The 26010-nt window shown below is 36.0% G+C and overlaps 1 protein-coding gene across 9 annotated transcripts in view; it reads left to right on the forward strand.

Moving 5' to 3' along the window:
• The window catches only part of erc1a (ELKS/RAB6-interacting/CAST family member 1a), a 90288-nt gene that overhangs the window by 20910 nt on the left and 43368 nt on the right, over positions 1-26010 (forward strand). For all 9 annotated transcript variants that reach the window (XM_068217369.2, XM_009298003.5, XM_073942060.1 and 6 more), the window contains 6 exon segments: positions 4091-4246; positions 7273-7440; positions 7516-7683; positions 9308-9445; positions 23107-23247; positions 25503-25643. In XM_068217369.2, coding sequence (XP_068073470.1) covers positions 4091-4246; positions 7273-7440; positions 7516-7683; positions 9308-9445; positions 23107-23247; positions 25503-25643 — 912 coding nt within the window.

A 26010-nucleotide genomic window follows, 5' to 3' on the forward strand; every position in this document is an offset into this window, starting at 1 on the left:
ATGCGATTTTTTCTTTCCAATGCGCTACTTTTCTATTGTTTTCTATTGTAAACATGCGTGTTTGACTGTTACATTAACACCATTCGCGCCACACACAATCTTTAACTTTCACACGCAGCTCTAAAAGCAGAAGAGCTGACCATTCAGAAGAGCTTTGAAGTGGGGCAAGCTTCCGTTTATAGTAGAAAAATGCCATGACCACTGGTTTTTCTTTTACTGTTATAGACCTTTTTCTTCGTTTGTTGCATGGAGGGCGCCATAGTGACCAGCGCCTTCCGGTAGGGTGCTCAGAACTTTCGTTAAAAATTTTCATCAGCCAGAGCTGCATTTCTCAACTAGATGTCAAAACTGTTTTCAGTGTTTTTGTGATGCAAAACTAATTTTGAAAGAAAGACGTGTGTTAAAACAGTTATACTTCTGTCAGATGCGCTTCAAGTATAAGAGAAAAATGCTCTCCTAATTCAGTGTCTGCCATCAGATCAGATGCTAAAATACAGCTTCATTGTTCCCGACCTGTCAGCAGTTATACTATACTCTGCGGCTCTTCAATACACACACACACACACGCACGCAGCACATACAATACCTTACTGCATTATAAAGAACAAACCATAATACTGGCATTAAACTTACCAATAAAAGTCTGTAACTAATACTTTAATGGCAAATTTGCATGTCAATTCTAATCGGGGGCCGTTTATGTTACATTTAGTTAGTTTTGTGTAGTATTTACCATGGTTTGTGTTTTTCTGTCATTTCAAAATGCCATTTTATTTTCACTTTGTGACACCTATTAAATCAATGAGTTAGTGTGACAGTAGGCTATGTATGTGTGTCAAACATTTTGGTGAAGTATATTTGTTTGGGTTGGTTATATGTTTGAAAGAAAGAGAAAATGATCACTTTAGCAATGATGAGGCTCTATTTAAATGGCACAAGATGCCGTCTGACGATGAGGGAAAAATGCCTCACCGCAGTTGTTTATCATCCCATTAGTTCACATTTTTTAAATAATCAGTCCAGGAGGTGGTTCTGATCGACAGTTCAAAGACGTTAAAAGCACATAAGATAGATTAAAGCCCTATCCCAATTCTATTTTTGTACCCCTTCCCCTTACCCCTGGCCCTTAAAACTGAGTGTGAAGGGGAAGGGTTTCAAAATTTACCCCCAAAAGAAATGGGACAGCACTACAACACCTGCACACGTCATCATATCTCTTGCTTCATATGAGTTTGACGATCGCGAATGCTGTAGTTATTCCAGTTACATTTTTTTTGGTATTTATCTTGAGGAAATAACTGAAGGCAACAATATTATGTTATCATAACGATATAATGTGACAATAAGATCGTAACTTTAGTGCGCATTTACACAGTGGCCATATTATTTTGTGTAAACACACCAAAAACAACATTAACATTGTAGTAGACACTGTAAAAAAAGCCCATTCGCAGCCACTAGACTGTTTTTGACAGGGTATTCGAGTGTCTGTCATCGAGTGTCAGAATGTTGTGGGACTGCTGTACAGGAGTTATTATTATGGATTATAGATAGCGAAATTTAGCGTTTTTTATTTTAGCGTTTTTTTAAGCAAGACAGTAAAACACGAACGTGGTTATGAATATATTTGGTTATGAGTGTGGTCCTGAAAAATATCTGTTTGAAGGGCTTATCTACCTTTTCCTCTTAGCCCTACACCTTCAAGCTGAAGAGAATTGGGAAGGGCTAAGGAGTAGAATTGGGATTGGGCCTAAAACTATCATTTCAAAGCTGTCTGAATTTGAAAGTTCTTAGCATCCTCCTTGCGCATACATGCAAAGCCTTATGGGTAATTTTGCGTTCTAAGAAAAAGATCTACAGTATACCATGGCAGAGGAGGCGCTCATTGTGGCTTTGTCCAAATTATCCTTGGTTGTATGTTGTATCTTCGTGTGCTTATCATAACATTCATTTATTTTTTTATTGGCTTAGTCCCTTTATTAATCAGGGGTCGCCACAGTGGAATAAACCGCCAACGTATCCAGCAAATGTTTTATGCAGCGAATGCCCTTGCAGCTGCAACCCATCCCTGGGAAACACCCATACACTCTCTTTCACAAACATACACTACAGACAATTTAGCTTACCCATTTCCCCTGTAGCGCATGTCTATGGACTTGTGGGGGAAACCCAGAGGAAACCCACGTGGACACAGGGAGAACATACAGAAATGCCAACTGACCCAGCTGAGGCTCGAACCAGTGACCTTCTTGCTGTGAAGTGACATTGCTACCCACTGTGCCACCGAGCCACCCCCTTATCATAACATATTGTTTTTCATTTCTAATAGGTCTGTCATTGTCGCCATGCATTTTAGAATTCTAAACGCAGATTTCTATTAGGGTATGCACACGGGGCCCCAAATAGGTGGCTGTTTGCGGCACCCAGCTACGACTTCATATTTCTGTTGCACCACAGAGTGACATCTGAATAGTTTCATATTAAATAACATGTGAATGTGCGAGTCCGGTGTGCATTACTTTTTACTATCATATACGCGGCATGGTGGTTAGCCCATGGTAACATTTGATTTGGCCCGCCATCCCATCTGAAAAGAGAGGGGGAATGATAGGGAGGTGGTTGGGGCGAATGCCTTTGATGGAAATCAGCATTTCGAATTTAATGTAAACTTTAGGTTCTTTTTATATTGAGGAGCCACAACTACAATTAAATGTTTCAATTAAATGTTGTAAATAAATCAGACTTTTAAAACGTAAATACTGTCAGTTGACAGATGCACAAGACATCGGCGAGCAAATCAAGGCAAAGGCAGGAGCAGCTCAACTGCTGTAATCAGCATTGAACTCCATTGTTCTATAAATGGGATTGTTTATGTTTTTACTGTAATATGTTCATTATAAAATGCCTAAAATGATACTGCTAAAAACTTTACTATGTTTTAAAGAAACATTTTCTAGTTATTTTTAAATATTAGCATATTACCCATGCCATAAATTTGCCATATTTCCCATGGCGAATTTAATGTCATACTGTTTGGTACATTAAGCTTTGGCCCACAGTCCTCAGTCCAGTTTGGTTTTTGGTGCTTTATAAGAAAAAGTTTGGGCACCCCTGATCTTAAGGCTGTTGGGAAAAAAAAACAACTGTTGACATCCATAATACATTTAACTCAAAATGGAAATACAATTGCTGCTTTTCCCAACATTCTTCAGTATATCTTCATTTGTGAAGATCAAAAACCACTCAAAAAGGTTTGTGGAGGATGAGTAAATGATGACAGAATTTACATTTTGTATGAACTATCCTTTTAACATTAATGCTTACTTTTCGAAGCGGTTTATTCTGCTGTGGCTACCCCTTATAAATCAGGGACGAAGCTGAAGGAAAATGAATGAATGCTTGCTTAATTTTGATGATGAATGAAACCACATTTTTTGAGTGCATGTTTTAAGAATGGCCTGACTGTAATGTTTATAAGGGTTCATATCCACCAAAGAGTGTTTTCCCAAAGTGTCCGTCCAATGAAGTGAGCATATTTTTTTCAGCTGTTGTCAATGAATATGGCCTGTTTTTTCTACACCTGCAGTGTGGCAAAGCTCTGAACATCCGCTTTAAGCGTTTATTTTTTTTTTCTTTAAGAGTTTTGGAAGAGCGCTTGCTTCGGTGGACACATACCTTAATACTTAATTTCATAAAAAAGTCATTGTAGTATAAACTGATAATAATCAAATGAACTGACTTGAATAGTTCCCATTTGACTCAAACAAATAGGACTTGGTACATCTTTACATTTTCCGGATCATGTAATACGAACACACAAAAAAGTACATAATTTTGCCAATAGTTCTAGGAACTATGAAAAAGTTCCCCTGGCTCAAAAGTCCCTTAGATGGAAAAAATAAGGTCTTCCATCAATTTCCTAATTCTCTGGAAACAACTCTCATTGATCTGGGCTGGCCTGAGGTTAAATAAATAGCTACAAAATTTAAATTCTTATGAAGTTCCTATCATTGTGAAGCCAAATTGAGACACCGGTGTTGTTCATTATTGACATTAAAGCTGGCGTGACTCATTTTGACGTGTCTCTCAGGATTCTCAGATCGGTTCTCTGGAGCGGGGCCTTAGAGAGTTGGAGGACCAGGTGATGATGCTTCGCTCCAGCAGCATGTTGAGCTGTGAAGAGCGGCAGGAGGAAGCCAAGCAGATGGAAGTCTATCGCAACCACACCAAGTTCATGAAGAACAAGGTATTGCGCACTCTGCTTTAAGATAACACATCAAGATTCTGCCATTTCCTCCTGGTTTAAACATGTGTTTTTGGTGATCGGAACACAAATGGTCAGCGGAAACGCATTATTGCATCTCTCCCGTTGTTTGCTGAGAGATCACTTCTTTTTTTTGGTTAAATATACAGTCCATTTTCAGTAAAAAGTAGTATTAGTTTCAGTTATGTCATGTTTTATCTAATTTAAAAAGTTCAGCAAGGGTAAAAATGATCCTCATAACTAAAAAAAATTTGGGTGTAGTCCGGAGTTTGTGTACTCTCCCTGTCCTGCCTGTTTACTTTATAATCTTTTGTTTATATTTTGTAAAATAATTTCAGCTTGGGAGTTCTTTTTTCTGGATTGAACATCTTGGTCTGAAGACCAAACCTTTATGGTAGTTTGGCCAAGTTTGGTTTTGGCCTTTAACAGTGGTCTTTTATTGACAAATGAAACATATCATATTGTCTAGTGCAGTGTTTCCCAACACTGTTCCTGAAGGCACACCAACAGTACCCATTTTTAACCACTTCCTAATCAAACACACTCGAATCAACTCATCAGAACAATAGAAGAGACTCCAAAACCTGAAATTAATAGGCAGAAAAGGAATACACGCAAAATATGTACTGTTGGTGTGCCGCCAGGAACAGGGTTTGGAAACAATGGTCTAGTGTATAGAAAAATGATTATATAATCAAATCAAGTTGCTTATTGGAGAAAGATGCAACTGGAATTCACAAATTAATTCACCAATTTAACAGGTTAACTGACAAGATTCAGCCTGGACACCGTTATCACATCTCAATTAACAATTTCTTCACTTCAAAATATATTTGTGATGTGTGGCAGAATAAAAAGTATAATATTTTGTTTTGGAACGTTATTAGGTAAAAGTTTCCTAAAATAAAAGTACTCTGATGAGGACAGATTATAATGTGAGGAATAATTGACTATGAGCCATTGTTAGATTATTATTAAAAGTGTTGACACAGCGATGGAGCAAAGTCAAGCCAGTGTGTATTAAGTTCTATTTATTCAAGACATTTGTCAATTTTTTGTCCTCTACCTGCTCCTGTGGGTTGTACTACATTCTTAAACATCTCACCCAAAGCCTTCTTTTTTGTTTTGTTTTGATTTTTGACAGTTGTAGGCCATGCAATAACTGAAATCATTCACAGTGCATCTAAAATCACATAATTTCTTTACTATAAAGTATGCATATAGTTTCAGCATGTGCGAATCTGCAATGGACCCTTTTCACAAGACTATTATGACATGTTTAATGGTCATCATAATCTTAAATCCTTTAAGGTTTTAAATCATTTAGATTAAAAAAAAGTATGAACATTTATATGTATATGTATTACATAATCTTTGAATCAAATTACAAAAAACAAATTACTGCTTATGTAAGACGATGCAGAGTGTATGGGCAGGACAGTAAATTTGACGTTGTTCTCTCTTCTAGGTGCTGTTATCAGTCTCACACAATTTTTTTCTTTTTTCTGAAAGTCTTGATGACACCATCGTCGAGTTTTTCTTTTATTATTTCTGCAAATAATTGTCAAAAATATTTGTTGTTCTCTCCCATTCACTGCTCTCTTGGTTTACTTAACTATGATGACTCCTGCTACTGAAAAACCCAGAAATATGAAAAGGGTCCATAGTCACATCGCATGATCTGCAATGTTGAGGTGGGATTATAATAACCAGCCACTATAGTTCAGAACATGTGATTTGTGGGGTAATAGCAACATCTGAACCCTAACAGAGTGAAAGATTTTCATTTGGATGTGATTTTAAGGTCTGCGACTATGTAAGATTTCAAGCGAATTTAAAGCAAATAGTTATAGCTTTAACTTTAAATTTAAGCTTTAACAAGGATTAATTGTATTTAATTATTTATACAATGAAGACTATACCGTGCTATTTTACATATGATTATTTAATTTATTAAAGCAGATGTGAAGTAAATGTATTATCTACTTGTAATGTGGTCAAAACCTACCTGGTACTTTAGCCCTGTGGTTCCTTAAAACTATTGGATACCTTAGAATGTTCTTCAGCCGACCAAAAAACAAGCATTGAATACCCACAGTATAAATGTTCTTAAGTACCAGTAGTGAAGTAAAAATCCTGTCCCCAATACCTCATAAGAGTTTAAACTATGAAAGCAGCCCACACTAATGCCCTTTGACAACCTTAGGAAGTGAATGAAAGTAGACAAGCTCGTGACATTTGACAGTCATTCACATTTACAATTTAACGTCACCCATTTCTGATCAGATTGTCTTAAATTCATCGTAATATCAGGTGCAGTTGTTTCACATACTGTAAATACAGTATAACAGTGTTTCTCAACTGGTGGGTCGCGACCCAAAAGTAGGTCACTGGAACATTTTCAGTGGGTCGCGACACTCCCAAGAGTGTGTGGTCAGAACAACAACAAAAAATGCGTGCATGAAAACCCTACCTTTTGACGTGAACTTTCATTTAATTATAGCAAAAGATATGTCAAAGCGCAAATACGACCCTGAATATGTAAAGTATGGATTTACATATATTGACAGCAAAAAAGACTTAAAGCCTCAGTGTGTCTTAAGTAGCGAGGTGCTCTCACAAGAGAGCACGAAACCGTCTAAATTAAAACGACTTTTATCAAAGAGTGTTTTATTACCAGTTTAGTTAATGGCAACTGAACCTATCCTTACCCTAACCACTGTTTAAAGTATTTGTCATTTTTACTTTGTAATATTTCTATAATTTGATACATTTTGTTAAATGACAGCAATAAAATATTGTTTATTTGTAAGTCTTGGTGATTTTCTTATGATTTATCTGTCACTATTAGTTTATGTTAACAAATAAATACAAATTAAGTATAATTGCTAAAATTGTATTATAGTTCCTAAAAATTTAGGTCGCGGACTGAAGATCATGTAAAAATGTGGGTGCCAACCCAGTTGAGAACCACTGCAGTATAACAACGAACTTCTTCTGTTTTGTAGATGGACCAAGTTAAGCAAGACCTTTCCAGAAAAGACACCCAGCTTCTTGGCTTGCAGACCAAGTTGGAAACCCTGACTAACCAGTTTTCTGACAGCAAACAGCATATTGAAGTGCTCAAAGAGTCTCTAACTGCCAAAGAGCAACGGGCTGCTATTCTGCAGACAGAGGTAATAGATCTCACCGGTGGTTAGTCTTCGCCCATCGGACCAACAGATTCCCTGATCTCTGACATTGTTTTGCAGGTGGATGCTCTGAGGTTGCGTCTGGAGGAGAAGGAGACCACGTTAAACAAAAAGAGTAAGCAGATTCAAGAAATGTCTGAAGAAAAAAGCACACTCAATGGAGAAATACATGATCTGAAGGACATGCTGGATGTCAAGGAGCGTAAAGTCAACGTGCTCCAGAAAAAAGTGAGGACTGCTTTTTTTAAAAGTCTGTTTAAAAAGTTTTTCATCACCTTGTGATAAAGTCAGCTTGATCCAGAAGTTGTTGAGACATCAGTTTGTTGATGTACAAAAAACTGAATATTGAGTAGAGATGGGGCTTTCTTGTGCTTATAATTTTGTCATAGCAAACTAACGGTAACGGGCGTGGTTAAGAATATTATGAATGAAGCTGTCAAACTGACGTCAACAGAGAAGGACCTCCACTCCAAATGCAGGAGCAAATAGTCAGACTTTGATTCATTAACTATGACAGATTAACATTTTGTGCTAGCAAAAAAAACATTGTTAATTTTGATTTCATCAATCATTCATCCATCTATCCATTATTTGCTGCTTATCCGGAGGTGGGTCACAGGGGCAAAAGTCTCAGGAGAGAACCCCAGACACATCCTCCAGCTCCTCTGGGATGAATCTAAGGCGTCATGTGTCTTCCTCGGGGCTTCCTCTTGGTGGGACATGTCCAGAACACCTCCCTAGGAAGGCATCCATGAAGCATCCGAAATAGATGCCAGGAACCTCAACTAGCTTCTCTCGATATGGAGGAGCAGTGGTTCTACTCTGTGATCCTTCGGGTGACAGAGCTCCTCAGGAGCTTACTCTAATCTATCTCAATCTTTAAGGGTACACCCTGCCACCCTGCAAAAGAAACTCATTTCGGCCACTTGTATCCGGGATCTTGTCCTTTCAATCATGACCATCGGTGAGAGTGGAAACTTAGATTGACCAGTATATTGAAAGCTCTGGGTCCTTCACTCACATTAAGGTGACATTCCATGTCCCAAAAGCCAACTTCTGTGTTATCGCGTCCAGAACTTTAACCACCAACTGTGCCAAAATGCCCCAGCCCCTTTTGGCTCCTCCTGGAGGTGGTGGGCTTTCAGGAGGATGGCCCCATGTTGGTTCTTCGGGCTGAGCCAAGCCAGGTTCTGTGGGGAAAAAAACAGCTTGCATATGAGCCTCAACTTCAGGCCTGGCTCCAGGGTAGGGCCCCGGCTGTGCCATACCAGGCGACGTCATGGTCCTTGATTTCATTTGACTCATAAATCAACCACACTTAGTCTGACCTGTCACCTAGAACATTTTCGCCTTGGAAAAAAGGAAGAAAATTGAGAAATTCTTTTTGAAAGAATTTTGACAAAACTGTGTGTCTGTATATATACATACAGCTATGGAAAAAATTAAGAGACGACTGTATTGTAAATTCAGTTCCAATGAATTTACAATACTTTTGGTATAGAGATTGAGTAAAATGAAAAAAAAATCTGATAAGGATTAATAACAATTATTACAAATGTCAAAAAATATTGAAATCTAGATAATTATTTTCCAGGAAATTACAATTGTTTAATATAAATGTTTTTAATTGTTGTGATTGAAAATTTTGTAATGTTTAAACATGTAACATTCCTAAGAGTAAGTGTGGGTTAAATAATGAAGCATTAATGGGGCAAAATAGGGTCAGATGCTTTGAGATAATCTGTGATATTATAGCCGTTTTTTTCAAAGAGTAAGAGTAAATTAAAAAACTTTTAGACAATTAAAACGTCTCTTCAATGTTACCAATTTCATTTCAACCCATGTGTTTCAGATTGAAAACTTGCAGGAGCAACTGAGGGATAAAGAGAAACAGATGAGCAGTCTGAGAGAGAGGGTTAAATCCTTACAGACGGACACCTCCAATACAGACACAGCCCTGACCACCCTGGAGGACTCACTGGCTGAGAAGGTGAGAAGCTCCTCTAGAGGACGCTCTAACACAGTGCTTACCAACCTGGGGCTCACCAACGATTTGACAGGGGGTCACCAAATTCACTGTAGTTTGTGGGTTAAAAGTAAAGAAGTGTAAACTAAGTGCTGAGGGAAATGATATGAATGAATTCAGACTATAGACTTGTTCATATCAATGCATAGTTTGACTAAATATTAAACCAAAATAACAATAATGTGTGCTCTAAACACATTAAAATATAAAACTTATTAAAAAAAAAGTCAGTACAAAGATAATTGTAAAATGGGTTGTAAATATTGTGAATGTTTTTCTGTTTATTGTTATTTGTTTCCAAAATAACAATGTTTTTTGGGAGAAATTATTCGGTTATGACTGTTTTCAAAACGGTCACAGATGCGTAGTTTGAAGTATGTTAGAACTGTCGTTGGTCAATGATTTTACAAAGCGGCTAATCAGCTAACCTCCATCCAGAGATGGCAAAAGTACACACATCCTTTACTCAAGTAAAAGTACAGATACTCATGCATACATACATTTTGTACTTGTGTAAAAGTAAAGAAGTACAGCCTCAAAAATGTATTTAAGTAAAAAGTACCCATTACTACTACATGTTTAAGGGGTACTAGGTAGGTAAATATCCGGTTTCCCCCACAGTCCAAATACATGCAGTATGGGTGATTAGGTAAACAAAATGGGCTGTTGTGTGTGTAATTCTATTAATGGTCACACTTTACAATAAGATTTATTAGTTAATGTTCATTAATGCATTTACTAACATAAACAAATAATGAACAATACATCTACTACTTTATTTGTTCATGTTAGTTAATGTTAGTTAATGAAAATACAGTAGTTCATTGTTAGTTCATGTTAACTCATGGTGCATTAACTAATGTTAACAAGCACGGACTTGGATGTTAATAACGCATTAGTAAATGTTCAATTATGATTAATAAATGCTGTACATGCGTTGTTCATGATTAGTTCATGTTAGTAAATGTATTAACTAATGAACCTTATTGTAAAATGTTACCCTATCAATACATTTATTTTATGCTAAAAGCAACATTCACAGGCGTGACTACAACCTACAAAACATGGTCAAAAAATTCAGGATCTTTTGCATTATAATTTTATTCATAAATTGCCTAGTATAGTTACTTTTGTTGTTTAAAAATATTTGTTAAAATAACTAATTGAAGAAAACAGTATAGGCCTATATGTAAAATCATATAGTCAATAAAAAAATGTAAATAGCATAAATTCTGTATTAGGAATTATAAACTCATCATAAATAAATAAATAAATCACAATGCATTTTTTTTAAAAGTGTTTGATTGTTTTAGAACTAAATGTACAAATCTTTACAAAAAAACACTTTTCCCACAGTTATTAGATTGAAAGACCAGAGAAAGCCTGTGTAGTATGTTTAGAAGTGGACAAAAGACTTTATTTTTTTTAACTGGAATGTGTCTTTCTTGTTTACCTGTGATAAAAAACAAAAAACAAAAAAAATGTGTCTTAATACTGTGTCAACAGGGCAGCATCAATAATGTTAAATTCGCCAACTCCCTCTGTCTCATTTGCATAGTCATCCTTGGCTTTCTCATGGTAATCTTCATAGCCTACGTAAGTTGCCTTGGTTGAAAAAGCCATGCACTGCAGCATGCAGGGGCGCAAAGACTAAAAATAGATTGATTGCATCAAACAAGCATCTAAATTGCGCAATGAAAAAAAATAATATAGATTGCGCTACTAAACACATAAAAATGAAAGTAACAACTGTGGTTAAAAAATGTAAGGAGTAAAAAGTACAGATATTTGTGTAAAAATTTAAGGAGTAAAAGTAAAAGTTGTCAAAAAAATCTACTAGGGCACAATGACAAACTGTTTGTACTTTATTACTTAACATTTCTGCCTCAATCATTAGAACCACTGTGATCACCTGCTTAAACAGGGAGCGTGCCTTGCAACCATGAAGACATTTTAAAGAGACTAATCAGAAATATTGTTAGGCGTGGTGTAATATCATTGCAGCCGCTGCAGCCATGGTATGGCAGCAATGTTCATTGATTATGTACAGTTCCTAGCCGTATCAGCCAAGAAAGTGGCAGCTTTTAAAGGTTCAGGACACCCCAGAGAACTTTTTTTTTTGTATTAACAGATGTGTGTGTGTTGAGCATCAGTTAAGACAATGTTAGCACCTGTCAGCTTTAATTGTGGGGAAAACTGGATCATTTTGAGCTTTTGTCAGCTAATTTCAGCTTCCTGGTTTAAAATGATTTTTGGGGCGGATCAAAATCGGCGACGTAGCGCAGAACTGCAAGTGCAATGATGACGCGTCGGTTTCTCATTATTATTCATAGCGGAGTTTTCTTATCCTATGAGAAGAGCCGGCTGCTTAATTATTCATGAGACCTGCCAGACCTGCCAGTGTCAAGCCCGAGCTGAGAGACACGGAAACCACGGCACAGTATTTAGCCATTCATGAAGACTCATATGCGTTTGTTTCCATCATCCACAGGTTTTGTTGCATGTTTTCCCCCGCGATCTTGTCAGGGCCGATCATACAGCAAAGCTGTGTGCGTGCTGCTAGCATTTTTGTTGGGAGAGCAGCACGAGAATTAGAGAATGGCGGACGCTGTCTTTCATCAGGAGTTCGTTCACATTCAGACACATCGCCGTGCTGCTGTGTTTGCCTAAATCCTCCAGATTACCAGCAGGGTTAATGGTTAAAATAGACGGGTCAGGAGACCTGCTGCACTGAGTCTGCTGGATACGGGGATTGAGGGAGAAGTCCTCATTTATAGTGTTTACATGAACACGATTATCTTTATAATGTTATAAATTGTTGTTGTCTGTATATGAAATTACAAATAACAAATGTAGCAGGGCATTAAATCACTGTTCATTTCTTTGCATTTTAACTTTGTAAACTATAAACTCATGCGTCTCCTCTTTGTGTCTCATTTTGTGAGCTAACTGACAACAGCAGTTATTCGCTCCCCTTCTCCCCTGCTGGCCACGCCCACTCCTGCCCGATGCTCGCAGAACTCCACGCCCATTAATCATGCATCTTTTGAAAAAATTCTGAAGTAGACTTTAACCGAAAGAGGGGGGTGTCATGGCCCTTTAACTAATCTAATCTGATTCAATATTTTATGCTAAACTAAGCTAAAAGTGGTCCCACCATACAGGAATATAGGCTGAATAGATAAAAAAAAATGTTGTAACTCATAAAAAAATCACTATTGGTCATTTCTGATATTTTGGCTGTGCGGGATTCACTTGTTTTGTTGTTTCTATTAGAATAGCACGTACAAGCTCCGCCCTCTTCTGGGAAGCAGCAGCTCATTCGCATTTAAAAAGAAGTGCATAATACAGTAGCTGAGTCCCAAATTGCAAACTTATGCACTATTCTACGCCCTTTTGTAATATAAATAGTGTAAGTAGTGTGTTCACACTGAAAACTCTAAAAATCATAAGTGCACTTTAATTACCCGGATGATGCACTCATTCAGCTGCTAAAATGAAGTGTGTAATGATGGACACTTCACACACTCAACAACCACAGGTTTGCTCACATAGTGGAAGGGGCGGAGCTATCGGGCGCACATGTTGGATTTCTTTATTTATTTTGGATGGTGAAAGCAAAATTCTCCTACGAGAGTGATTATAGCGCCTCCTGATGGTGAATGCGGTTATACTCATGGGAGGTATTATTTGATAATTCGGTTGTTTATTTCACTGATTTGGCAACCGTCAAACTTATGGAACAAAATCAATGCCTAAAGTCTTGAATTAAAAAGCTTGTTAAATATCACAAACTGAAAAAAATAATACACCGTATTAACAAGTTCTTGCATTTTAATGACTTGAATTCCAGGGTTTGTATTTTTAGGTCCTGAAATTTAACATATCTGTTTATTTAATCTGTGAATATTTCTTTGTCAAATAAGTTTTATTGATGAAGACACAGATTCAAGACAAAATTAATTCTGTTTACATATTTTGTCCACATATAACATAGGCACAGCAAATAAGGAAATTAAAAGGAGAAAATTAAAAATTAAATAAATAAAATTAAAATAAAATCACCCACCCACATAACAAGCAAACTTGTTACAAAGACCTGTTTGAAAAATAGAGTATGATGACAAAGCATGTTAAAACATTACAGAAATGATGCATTATGAGTTTTTTTTTTCAAGGTAACAGATAAAGGGATTCCAAATTTTGTCAAATTGTTCCAGTTTTCTTTTCAAATAGTATCTAATTCGCTCCAAATGTAACATAGAAGCAATTTCTCCAAGCCACAGTTTACATGTAGGGGATTCCTTTTTTTTCCAAAACAGTAGCAGTAGCTTTTTGGCAGTAGTTAAGCAGTATGAGAGCATTTTATGTTGTGCATTTGACAACAAATGTGTTTGTTCAGAGAATCCCAGAATTACAAGCATTGGATCTGGTTGTAATTGCAACTTCAACACTTCGGAAAGCACATCAAAAATTCCATTCCAATAATTCTGTATCTTAGAACAAAAAATAAAACTGTGAGATAGATCCGCATCTGATGAATTACATTTGTCACAAAGAGGTGAAATATTTTGGAAAATTCTATGTAATTTTTTCTTTGAATAATGTAACCTATGAATTATTTTAAATTGAATAAGACAATGTCTAGAATTAATAGATTGTTTATTAATATCCTCCAAACCTGATTGCCACATTTCTTCTGAAATTTTCACTCCCAATTCTTTCTCCCACTCTTCCTTAAAACATTTTGTGGAGGGGGAAGTAACAGATAGTAGTTGTTCATAAATTATTGATAATGGTTTTTTACTACCTTTACACCAATCTAGGCATTTGTCAAGGATGGAAGGGGATGTACTATCCAATGAAGACGTATGGGCATGTATGTAGTTCCTTATCTGTAAAAATCTGAAAAAATTATTCTGAGGGAGTTTAAATTTCTGCTGTAATTGGTTAAATGAAGCTAGATTTCCATCAGCGAAAAGATCTCCTACAGTATGTGCACCCATTTCCTTCCATTGCGTAAAAGTTCCATCTAATGTAGATGGTATAAATGATGGATTCTTAGCAATGGGAGTTAGAAGAGAAATTGACTTTATCTTAAAATGGTGTTTCATCTGTTTCCAAATGCGATGCATATTCCGAATTAAGATACTGCTGTTAAAAATCGAACCTTCTAAAGTTACAGGTGAGAGAATTACTGCCCCTAGATTATATGGATGACACTGATCATACATTAGTTGGAGCCATGTTGGTGGGGCTTCATGGCTATCCAAGCATATTGAAATTAGACTTAAGAAGGAAGCCCAGTAATAAAGGCGAAAGTCTGGAAGTGCCAGACCTCCCACCTGTTTAGACTTACAAAGATGTGTCTTTTTAATTCTATGATTTTTATATCCCCACAAGAACGGAAGAATGGTTGAGTCTAATTGTTTAAAAAAGGATTTTGGTAGAAAGATTGGAATATTTTGAAATAAGTAAAGTATCTGTGGTAAGAATATCATTTTTATTGCATTTATTCTACCATACAAAGATATTGGGAGTGTCTTCCAAAATTGTATATTTGCTTGCAGTTTGGAAATTAGGGGGGTGTAGTTGGCACTAATGAGTGCTGAATATTTATATGTAAATACAATTCCAAGATAAGTAAATTTTTCCATTGAAACTTTAAATGGAGAGGAATGTATTGAGGACAGATCTTTTAGTCCAATGGGCATTAATTCGCTTTTATCAAAATTGATTTTGAACCCTGAAAATGTGCCAAAGGATTGAATAGTGTTCAAAACGTTTGGTATAGTAATATGGGGTTTTGTTATGTATAGTAAAATGTCGTCTGCGTATAGAGATATTTTATTAACTGTTTCTAAAGTATTAAAACCATGTATAGTTGGATCCGAACGAAAATGTTGAGCAAGGGGTTCTATAGACAATGCAAATAACAGGGGAGATAGAGGGCATCCTTGTCTGGTCCCCCTTTGAAGATTAAAAGGACCAGACAAAGTGTTATTAGTTAATACCTGAGCTGTAGGGCATTTATATAAAATCTTTATCCAATTTATAAAGTTATCTCCCATGTCAAATTTTTCTAATACTGCAAATAGATAATGCCATTCTACTCGATCGAATGCTTTTTCTGCATCGAGTGAGATTATTACCAGATTTTCTTGAGCAGCTTTGGAGTGATGCATTATATTAAAAAGGCGCCTTGTATTTTGCGAAACATTCCTACCAGGAATAAATCCATTCTGGTCAGTATGAATTAGACCACTGATTAATTTAGCTAATCTATTGGCGAGTGTCTTTGACAGAATTTTCTGATCTACGTTAAGGAGAGAAATTGGTCTAAATCCTTCCACCTCCTCTGTGTTTTTACCTTTTTTTGGAATAACAGTGATGACTGCTTCATTGAACGTTGGTGGTAATCCGCTCTTTAATGCCTCCTTAAATGTCTCAAGAAGGTAAGGTGAGAGTATATCACTGAAAGTTTTATATAACTCAGAGGGTAGACCATCTGGACCCGGCGTTTTACCGGTCTTTAGGGACTTAACTGTGTTTTTTAACTCCTCAAGGGAAATATCTCTATTAAGGAGATTACGGTCATCTTGGTTAAGAGAAGGGAGATTACATTTGTTTAAGAATTTATCCATAGCTTGCAAATCTATGCGGGGGTCGGATGAGTATAGATTTAAATAGAATTCTTTAAAGCAGTTATTTATATTTTTAGATGAAGTACATTTAGTTCCGAGTTTTGTGTTGATCGAATGAATTGTCTTATCATTTTCTAATTTACGTAACTGTCTTGCAAGTAATTTGTGTGGTTTGTCCCCAAATTCAAAATACCTCTGTCTGATAAAAAGAAATGATTTACTTAATTTATCTGAGACAATTTTATTATACTCGTATCTTAATTTTAATATCTTTTTGTACGTTTCTGATGAAGGATTTTGAGCATTTTCATTATCTAATTGGTGAATTTGTTTCCCCAATTCGGAAAGTTTTGATCTATACAACTTATTTCTAGACCCTTGGTAGGAGATCACACAACCCCTTAAGAAGGCTTTAAGTGTTTCCCACAATAAACCTGGTGAAACTTCAGGAGTATTATTACTTTCAAAAAATATTTCCAATTGTAGTATCAGGTAGTCATGAAATTTAGGGTCGCTGACTAGACTAGGATCCATTTTCCACACAGGACGCGACAATGTTAAATCATCAAGTTCAATTTTTACTGTTATAGGGGCGTGATCAGAAATTAGTATATCATGAATTTTGTTATCCACCACGTTAGAGATTAATTTGTTTTCTACCAAAAAGTAATCTATGCGAGTATATACATTGTGGACTTGTGAGTGAAAAGTGTAATCTCTCTCGACAGGGTGAAAAAGTCTCCATATATCCACTAAATTAGAGTTGTTAATAAAGGTGTTTAAAAAGTTTCTGGAATTAGACTGAGGGGCTCTTTTGGAGGATGATCTGTCCAGATATGGGTCAAGAACACAGTTAAAGTCCCCTCCTATGATTAAATTTGTTTGAGATAAATTTGGGATAAAATCAAATACTTTCTTAAAAAAGTCTGGATTATCAAAATTTGGGGCATAGATATTTAATAATGTAATAGGGAGAGAATGAATTTCACCAGATAATATAATATATCTACCTTCTTTGTCTGTTTTTAATGTATTAAGTTTAAATGGCACACCTTTCCGTATTAAAATGGCAACTCCTCGTGCTTTGACAGAGAAATTTGACTGATATACGTTTTCTATCCACCTACACCTCAACTTAACCCTAGAGTCTAATTTCAGATGTGTTTCCTGTAAAAAAATTATATCTGCTGAAAGTGATTTTAGATGTGATAATATTTTACTTCTTTTAACAGGATGGTTTATTCCTTTCACATTCCAGGAAGCAAAAGTAAGCCCTGGTTTGTTACCTATTGGTACAGTGTTACTCTGCATCATTAAGAACTAAATGGATTTATATAATTATCACCATACATTTTACCATTTAGAAGTATCTTAAACAGGCCTCCCACAACAAACCCACCCACTAATTCAAATAAATCTCTCGCCATCCAACCAGAACCGGCGACGAAGACTAAGTCTAATAAATTAAAATTTTACACACTTAAAGAAAAGGAAAAATTATAAATGAATGAATTAAATATATAACGTTTCAGAACCGCTGTAATTTGAGTGAAAACACACAAATTAAGTAATCCAAAAACACCTTACATAGATAACTTATTCACTAACCTTCAAACATAAAATTATCACAGCTCCACATTAAGGAGACTTACAGAACATCTTAGTGTATGCAAAGAATAGTAGAAAGGAGTAAAAACCGAGTATGTTGACTTAACGAGTGATCACACTTATCTGTTTTTCACCTTACAACTTCAAAACAGTCATTCTGACCCAAAGCAGCTTTCCGCAAACTTAACAGCCTTATCTGGATCCGTGAAATAATGTTCCTTGCCGTTATACGTGACTCTTAATTTTGCTGGATACTGTAGACCATACTTGACACCGGGTTTGTCCCTCAGAAGCTCCCTTGCTCGCTTGAAAAGCGCACGGCGCTTTACCACCGCTGGAGGATAATCGGGAAAGATGTTGATTCTCTGCCCTTTGAACGTAACTTGCTGCATCTTAGCCGCTCTCTGCAGGATTTCTTCTAATTCGTGTGTGTAGTGTAGCCGAAGCACAAAAGCCCTCGGCGGTTCTTCAATTCCTGGGCGATTTCTTAATGTACGATGGGCACGATCGACAAGTGGTAGATTATCCAGCGATAATGTCTCTTTTAGAAGTTGTGCGATAAAGTCTCTCGGTTTCTTCCCAGATTCGGCCCCTTCCTTGATATTTAGGACACGGATGTTTTGCCTCCTGCTACGTCCTTCAAGATCCATGCATTTCTCCGTGAGTTGCTCTATCACCTGTTTCAAACGGCCCACATCTTGTTCAAGCTTGATTACCGTATCAGAAGAAGTAGACGCGTTGGTTTCTAGGCTTGCCAGCTTTGAAGCATGTTCATCCATCGTTATTTTAACCGCTGAAATTTCAGAGCTGACCTCCTGTTGGAACGTAGAGAGTTCCCCTCGTATCGAGACGGCAAGCTGTTCAATTTTGGCGTCTATTATTTCGCCGATGTCCGCTTTGATAGCATGTATTTCTGAGCGTAGAGAAGAAATTGCGTTAAGAATTGCTGCGTTACCCGTGTCGTGAGTATTTTCGGCCGGTGTATCATCTGCAGCCGAGTCCGATGCGGGCGCGGCCTGGTCTGTTGCTTTACGAGGTTTAGCTGGCATGTTTAATTCCAAATATAACGTTAAAGCCAACAACTCTGTGTGTATCAGTTGTAACTCGAGTTGTGTTCCTTTCCCTGACGACAAAGGATTACTAAAAGATGCTCTGATTTAATTTATTTAGATTTTAGTGCGGAGCTGTCTTATACCGCGTGCTATCCGCTCATATCGAAACCGGAAGTCCTCATCTGTGAATATTTCAACGAAAAATATTTCAAACACGTTTTCATACTTAAAAATTCAATAATTCATATTCAATTTTCAGATTTCACTTACAAAATATTCAATACCCTTTAAAAATACGATGTATAATATTCAAAAGGTCATTTTCAGTTCATTTTATTTCAGTTCTAATATTCGCTTCCATAAATTCAGTGGATCAAATTCGACTGATAAATTTCAACATTACATCCGGGAACTGCAGGAGAAGCAATAGATTGCAGAGTGAAGATCGCAGCTGCTCTAGCTTTCACCAGCAGGTGGAGATGGAATAATGTAAGATTTTTAACCCAGTAAACAGGCGAGAAAAAGGCTAATAAAGGCAAAAAAAGTAGCATTCAATTTTAATATCAATGCCTTGGACATTATAAATAATAAAAAGTATGAGTAAAATGAGTAAATGAGGTTTTAGTCATCTATATTTGCCCTTATGTAACGGAAGCCAGCTGGTGATCGCGTAAAGCTCACTCCTGATCCAGGGACAGACGTTGTTCTGCAATCTTATCGGAGCTTGTCTCCCATGCTGGCTCGTTACCTGCTCGGACCGGTGCGGTTATGTGCACATAAACCGTCTTTTGATGATGATGTTACACCTTGTCTATCATTGACTCTTTCTTCCATAGACGCTATAAGTATTATATTGACAGCTAAAGAATATAAACGTATGAGAAACAGGAGAGAAAATATAATAATAATAATACAAAATAGATAAACATTGACAGGGCTAAGAACAATTACGATCAAAGATTTTCAAAACCAGAGAGATTTTATGAGAATGTCACAAAACAGTTTACTTGGAAATGTTAAACAGAGTTCAGGTATGATTTAAGGTTGGTTATGGATGGGGCGTCTAATTTAAAATAATTTAACATGATAATGCATTAAAGGAGCGTCTTCAGTTATTCACACAGAACCGTCTAATATGGCATAACTATAAGGAGTAATGTTTGCGCTGTTTAAACGCAGCTATGTCAGGATTGGGATAGGTTATACATTTTCATCATTTAAATTATTATTATGATTGTTAATATTATTATTGTATGACATTTATTTGGGCTATTGCGCTTAAATAAGTCATCCGTGATTCTAAATTAATATTTCTATTTATCCTTTTTATCACTCTGCCTGTCGTTCTCTTCTTTTTTCTAGTTTTTGGGGTTCTGCCATGGTTAAACGTTTGCAAAATGTCTTAGTTTGTCCAGATTATTGTTTTATTGTTATGTAGCCTATAGGCGAGAAAAAGGTATTAACGCAAAAGTGGCAATGTCGCAGCCAATGATAAGTAATAAAATGAGTCGCTTGTGGTTTGATAATAGGCAGTTATAACTGACTTTAATTTGTTTTCAGTATTAAATGAGAAAACTGTTATTTATAACTTTGCAGCGACCGTTTGTATTTTATGATTAGCAATGTTGATCTTTTTTGCAGTTATTATACATATAAACTTATTTAAACTGGTTTAAATTTAATATAGTTGTCACTTGAGCTAGCTAATGCGTGGTTTGACATGCGTGGTTAAGGGGTTCCTGCAATGCAGCTCAATGTTCATCCTCATGGGGTTACTGAGCTTTAATCGCCATCTACTGGAGAGAATGTATTTGCTCATTTATTCTATTAACTCTTTTCTGCAAGTCTGTTTTATGATTTCACGAAGTCAAACCATTATGTTTTTATTTTATATTTTGAGATGATCATATTTAAATAAACAATTGCTAGGGTAGCTAATAGTTTCTTTTTTCTTGTTTTTTAAAAAAAATCAGTAGCCTATAAAATCATAATTTTTGCTTGACAAAGTTATTGGTTTAGGATTCTGGATGCATTTTTGCTGTGTTGGAAACTCATTAGCTCACACTAAATCAATTATATTATCAGAAATGACAGATATAAGAAATCCATTAATATTCATCACTCTTTTTACAATTATACAAGCAATTTCTCGCCGACGTCAGCTCCACTTTCGGAAATGGTAAACAGCGAGGTGTTATTCATATAAGCCCAAGCATGACGTATGTCATGATTAATATAATAATCGAAACACTTTTGTAGGCTATTCTTATGCTTGGCCAAATGTCATGACTTTCACTTTCATTTTACATTATTATGCACAAGCCCAGATATCATCTGAAACTTTGGAAGAATTCCTATCATATATTGGCAGCCATCCAGCATCTCTTCAGTTTGCTGTGGGGCGCTGGCTCTGACCGGCCACCGGAGCTCGCGGCCACTCGTTCGACTTTGTCGTGAGCAAGCCGCACCGCACATGCATAAAAACGTCAATCATTTCATTCATTCATCAATTCATTTATTTTCCTTCTGCTTCGTCTCTATTTTAGAGGAAAAGCGATAAACTAAAGACATTTTGCAAACGTTTAACCGTGGCAGAACCCCCAAAAATTCGAAAAAAAGAAGAGAAAGACGATAGCAAAGTGATAGCTAAAAAGGGTAAATAGAAATATTAATTTAGAATCACAGATGACTTATTTAAGAGCAATAGCCCAAATACATGTCATAAAATAATAATAATAACAATCATAATTTAAATAATGAAATTATAACCTATCCCAATCCTGACATAGCTGCGTTTAAATAATAACTGAAGACGCTCCTTTAATGCATTATCATGTTAAATTATTTTAAATTAGACGCCCCATCCATAACCAACCTTAAATCATACCTGAACTCTGTTTAACATTTCCAAGTAAACTGTTTTGTGACATTCTCATAAAATCTCTCTGGTTTTGAAAATCTTTGATCGTAATTGTTCTTAGCCCTGTCAATGTTTATCTATTTTGTATTATTATTATTATATTTTCTCTCCTGTTTCTCATACGTTTATATTCTTTAGCTGTCAATATAATACTTATAGCGTCTATGGAAGAAAGAGTCAATGATAGACAAGGTGTAACATCATCATCAAAAGACGGTTTATGTGCACATAACCGCACCGGTCCGAGCAGGTAACGAGCCAGCATGGGAGACAAGCTCCGATAAGATTGCAGAACAACGTCTGTCCCTGGATCAGGAGTGAGCTTTACGCGATCACCAGCTGGCTTCCGTTACATAAGGGCAAATATAGATGACTAAAACCTCATTTACTCATTTTACTCATACTTTTTATTATTTATAATGTCCAAGGCATTGATATTAAAATTGAATGCTACTTTTTTTGCCTTTATTAGCCTTTTTCTCGCCTGTTTACTGGGTTAAAAATCTTACATTATTCCATCTCCACCTGCTGGTGAAAGCTAGAGCAGCTGCGATCTTCACTCTGCAATCTATTGCTTCTCCTGCAGTTCCCGGATGTAATGTTGAAATTTATCAGTCGAATTTGATCCACTGAATTTATGGAAGCGAATATTAGAACTGAAATAAAATGAACTGAAAATGACCTTTTGAATATTATACATCGTATTTTTAAAGGGTATTGAATATTTTGTAAGTGAAATCTGAAAATTGAATATGAATTATTGAATTTTTAAGTATGAAAACGTGTTTGAAATATTTTTCGTTGAAATATTCACAGATTAAATAAACAGATATGTTAAATTTCAGGACCTAAAAATACAAACCCTGGAATTCAAGTCATTAAAATGCAAGAACTTGTTAATACGGTGTATTATTTTTTTCAGTTTGTGATATTCAACAAGCTTTTTAATTCAAGACTTTAGGCATTGATTTTGTTCCATACAAACTTCTTTAGGGAAATGGTTTGAATTTCTGATTAGTAAAAAGACATTACTGTTCCATTTGGGACGACACTACATACATATACTATCCTGTTGAGTGTGTAAGTGTATAAGTGCATAAGTACATAGTGCATGAGTGCATAGTGTATAGTGTGCCATTTGGGACGCAGCTAGTGTGTTTTCTAGGAACACCAGAGATGTATTTTGCATCTTTTGAAAAGGGGCATAATTAAAATGGAGGTCTCCTGAAAAAAAGGTTGGGAATCACTGCTCTAGATGACCAGACTTTAGAACAAAACACTGGTGCTCCTCCAAATGGTAACTGTCTGGAGTTGAAACATCTGTGCTTGGTTATAAACAGTTGATGCTCCTTGTATATGCTGTCTTTTTGGCACTGTGTTAATGTGAGCACTTCTCAACAGGAACGTATTATTGAGCGTCTGAAGGAGCAACGTGACCGTGAGGAGCGAGAGAAAGCCGAAGAGCTGGACACCAGTAAAAAAGAGCTGAAGGAGTTAAAGGAGAAAGTCAGTCTGCTTCAGGGAGACCTGTCAGACCGAGAGGTACTGAAAAATCACAGGAAAACATCATTCAATTTTAATTTTTCTAATCATTATTGATGCAGTCCTTGTGAAATGTGTACAAAAAACAAAATACACAATACAAAAGAATTCAGGCAAACTATTATTTTAATATTTGTCAGATCAAATTGCATAAGAAATCAGATCACCCAACTAGCAAATGGATTTTCGTATTAATCTAACAATATGTAGTGAGGTTTATATTTAGAAAATATTAAATAGTAAGATTGAAAAAAGGTTACTTAATTGAAGATACAAGATTCATTTTACTTAATTACTAATTAATTACTTTGCCAAACTGATAAATAAATCTGCTTAAAAGGGGATGTAAGGTGGTCAACCATAAAACATGCCATATTTTACATGGCATATTTAAAATATGTTTGCCACACAAAATGTTAGCATAGGCCAGGGGTGTCCAAACTCGGTCCTGGAGGGCCAGTGTCCTGGAGACTTTAGCTTCAACCCTAATTAAACACACCTGAACCAGATAATCAATCAATAGGTCAATAGGTCAATAGGTGCTTTTTAAAAACACTATTGGTTGGGTTTAGGGAGGGAAGAGGGCAGGTTAGTTGATAATAATATTTTGGCTGGAGCACTTAATAAAGTTTTGCAAAAAACTTTACAATTTTTTTTTTCCCAAGTAAATGATTTTTTATTATTTTCAAACACATTTATTTAATTTTTGAGTGGGATGCTAATCATCTGATTTAATTCAATGATCTATGCTAAGCTAAAAGTGCTAATGTCAGATCCAGAGATCATCTGAATCTATTTAAAAATGGTAAAACGGGCAAATATATTTTAATATTAATCTAGCAAAATATAGTGATTTTCTTATTTAAAAAGTATAAAATATTTAAAGTAAGAATAAAAAAATGTAACTTAATTGAAGTTAATTGAACTTAATTTTCAGAATATCTTACACAATATGACATTTATTCCAAATATGGATTTATTTAATGTGAGTAAAAAAATTACTAAATGACCAATTGAAAAAGAAATCTGTTGATTAGAGGGTGTAAAGTGGTTAACCTTGAAACAAACACAAACATTTCAGGTAAATAATTATTATTTTTAATTGTTTTCAAATAGATTTACTTCAAACCAAATTTGCAAAAGAATTTTTAAAAAATAATAATATTTTTGCTGCAGAACTTATTACATTTGTGCAAAAAACTTATTTTTAATAAATTATTAGTTTTATTATTTTCAAATACATTTATTTAGTTTTTGAGAGAGATGCTAATCGTTTTGATCTGATTCAATGATCTATGCTAAGCTAAGCTAAAAGTGCTCGTGCCAAACCCAGAGATTATCTGAATCTATTCAAAAATGGTAAAACACAACTGTTTAACTGTTTAGAAGTGTTTTAAATTGAGCCAAAGAATATTTTTGCTTCATCAAATTAAATTATTATTATTAAAGCAAAATTGCATAATAAATAAAGTTTTTTTTTTACCCAACTGGCAAATATATTTTGATAATAATAATAATTCCTCACATTTATATAGCACTTTTGTGGGCACACAAAGCACTTTACACAATGGGGAGAATCTGCTCATCCGCCACCAGTGTGCAGCATCCACCTGGATGACGCGACGGCAGCCATTTTGCGTCAGACCGCACACCACACACCAGCTGATTGGTGAGGGAGAGACAGAGTAATAAAGCCAATTATGGTATGGGGAGGGTTAGGAGGCCATGATGGACAGAGGTCAGTGGGCAGATTCCGGATGCCGGGGTTAAACCCCTACACTTTTTCGAAGGACATCCTGGGATTTTTAACGACGACAGAGAGTCAGGACCTCGGTTTAACGTCTTATCCAAAAGACAGCACTTACTGAGCAGTATAGAGTCCCCGTCACTATACTGGGGCATTAGGACCCACACAGACCGCAGGTTGGGTGCCCCTGCTGGCCTCATTAACACCACTTCCAGCAGCAACCTAGCTTTCCCATGTTGTCTCCCATCCAAGTACTGTCCCGGGAGACCACATGGGGTTTTAATTGCATTTTCAGAATGTCTTACACAATTTTTAATTTAATTAAAAAAAGAAATCTGCTCATTACGTGATGTAAAGTAATCAACCTTAAAACAAGCACATATCCTACATGACATAAGAGTGTCTGTCAGAACAGATAAACCACCAAGCCTCGACCTTATGAAGGTACATGTTTACTAAAAGTGTTTGTAAGTTGTATACCTGCGACCTCAATGCTGTTTGTTTCCAGACTTCTCTGCTGGACCTGAAAGAGCATGCGTCGTCCCTGGCCTCGTCTGGCCTGAAGAAAGACTCCAAACTGAAGAGTCTAGAGATCGCCCTTGAGCAGAGGAGAGAGGAGTGCAGTAAACTGGAGAACCAACTCAAGAAGGTGAGCCACACCATAGAAATAAAATTATTACCAGTTTTGCTACGCTTTAAAATATTTAATTGGCTAGATATAGTTTTTTTTGTTAAGTGTGTATGGACAAGGAAAAAAACTGCAGAATACATTATTGAAACATTATTGTAGCCATTGTTGCATCAAAAGAGCTATAATCATTTATGGATTTCTCACTCTGGTTCGAACCTCTTCATGCCAATAATTCTTTCCTCTTTACAAAACACACACAAATATGTTTTTAAAGGGATAGTTTGCCCAGAACTGGAAATACTGTCATCATTTTCTCACTTGTTCCAAATCTGTTCGAGAACACAAAAAAAAGAGCTGTAATCATTGACTTCCATAAAAAAAGTCA

Source organism: Danio rerio, chromosome 25 (genome assembly GCF_049306965.1).
Source record: "Danio rerio strain Tuebingen ecotype United States chromosome 25, GRCz12tu, whole genome shotgun sequence".
In the NCBI taxonomy this organism is placed as follows: Eukaryota; Metazoa; Chordata; class Actinopteri; order Cypriniformes; family Danionidae; genus Danio; species Danio rerio.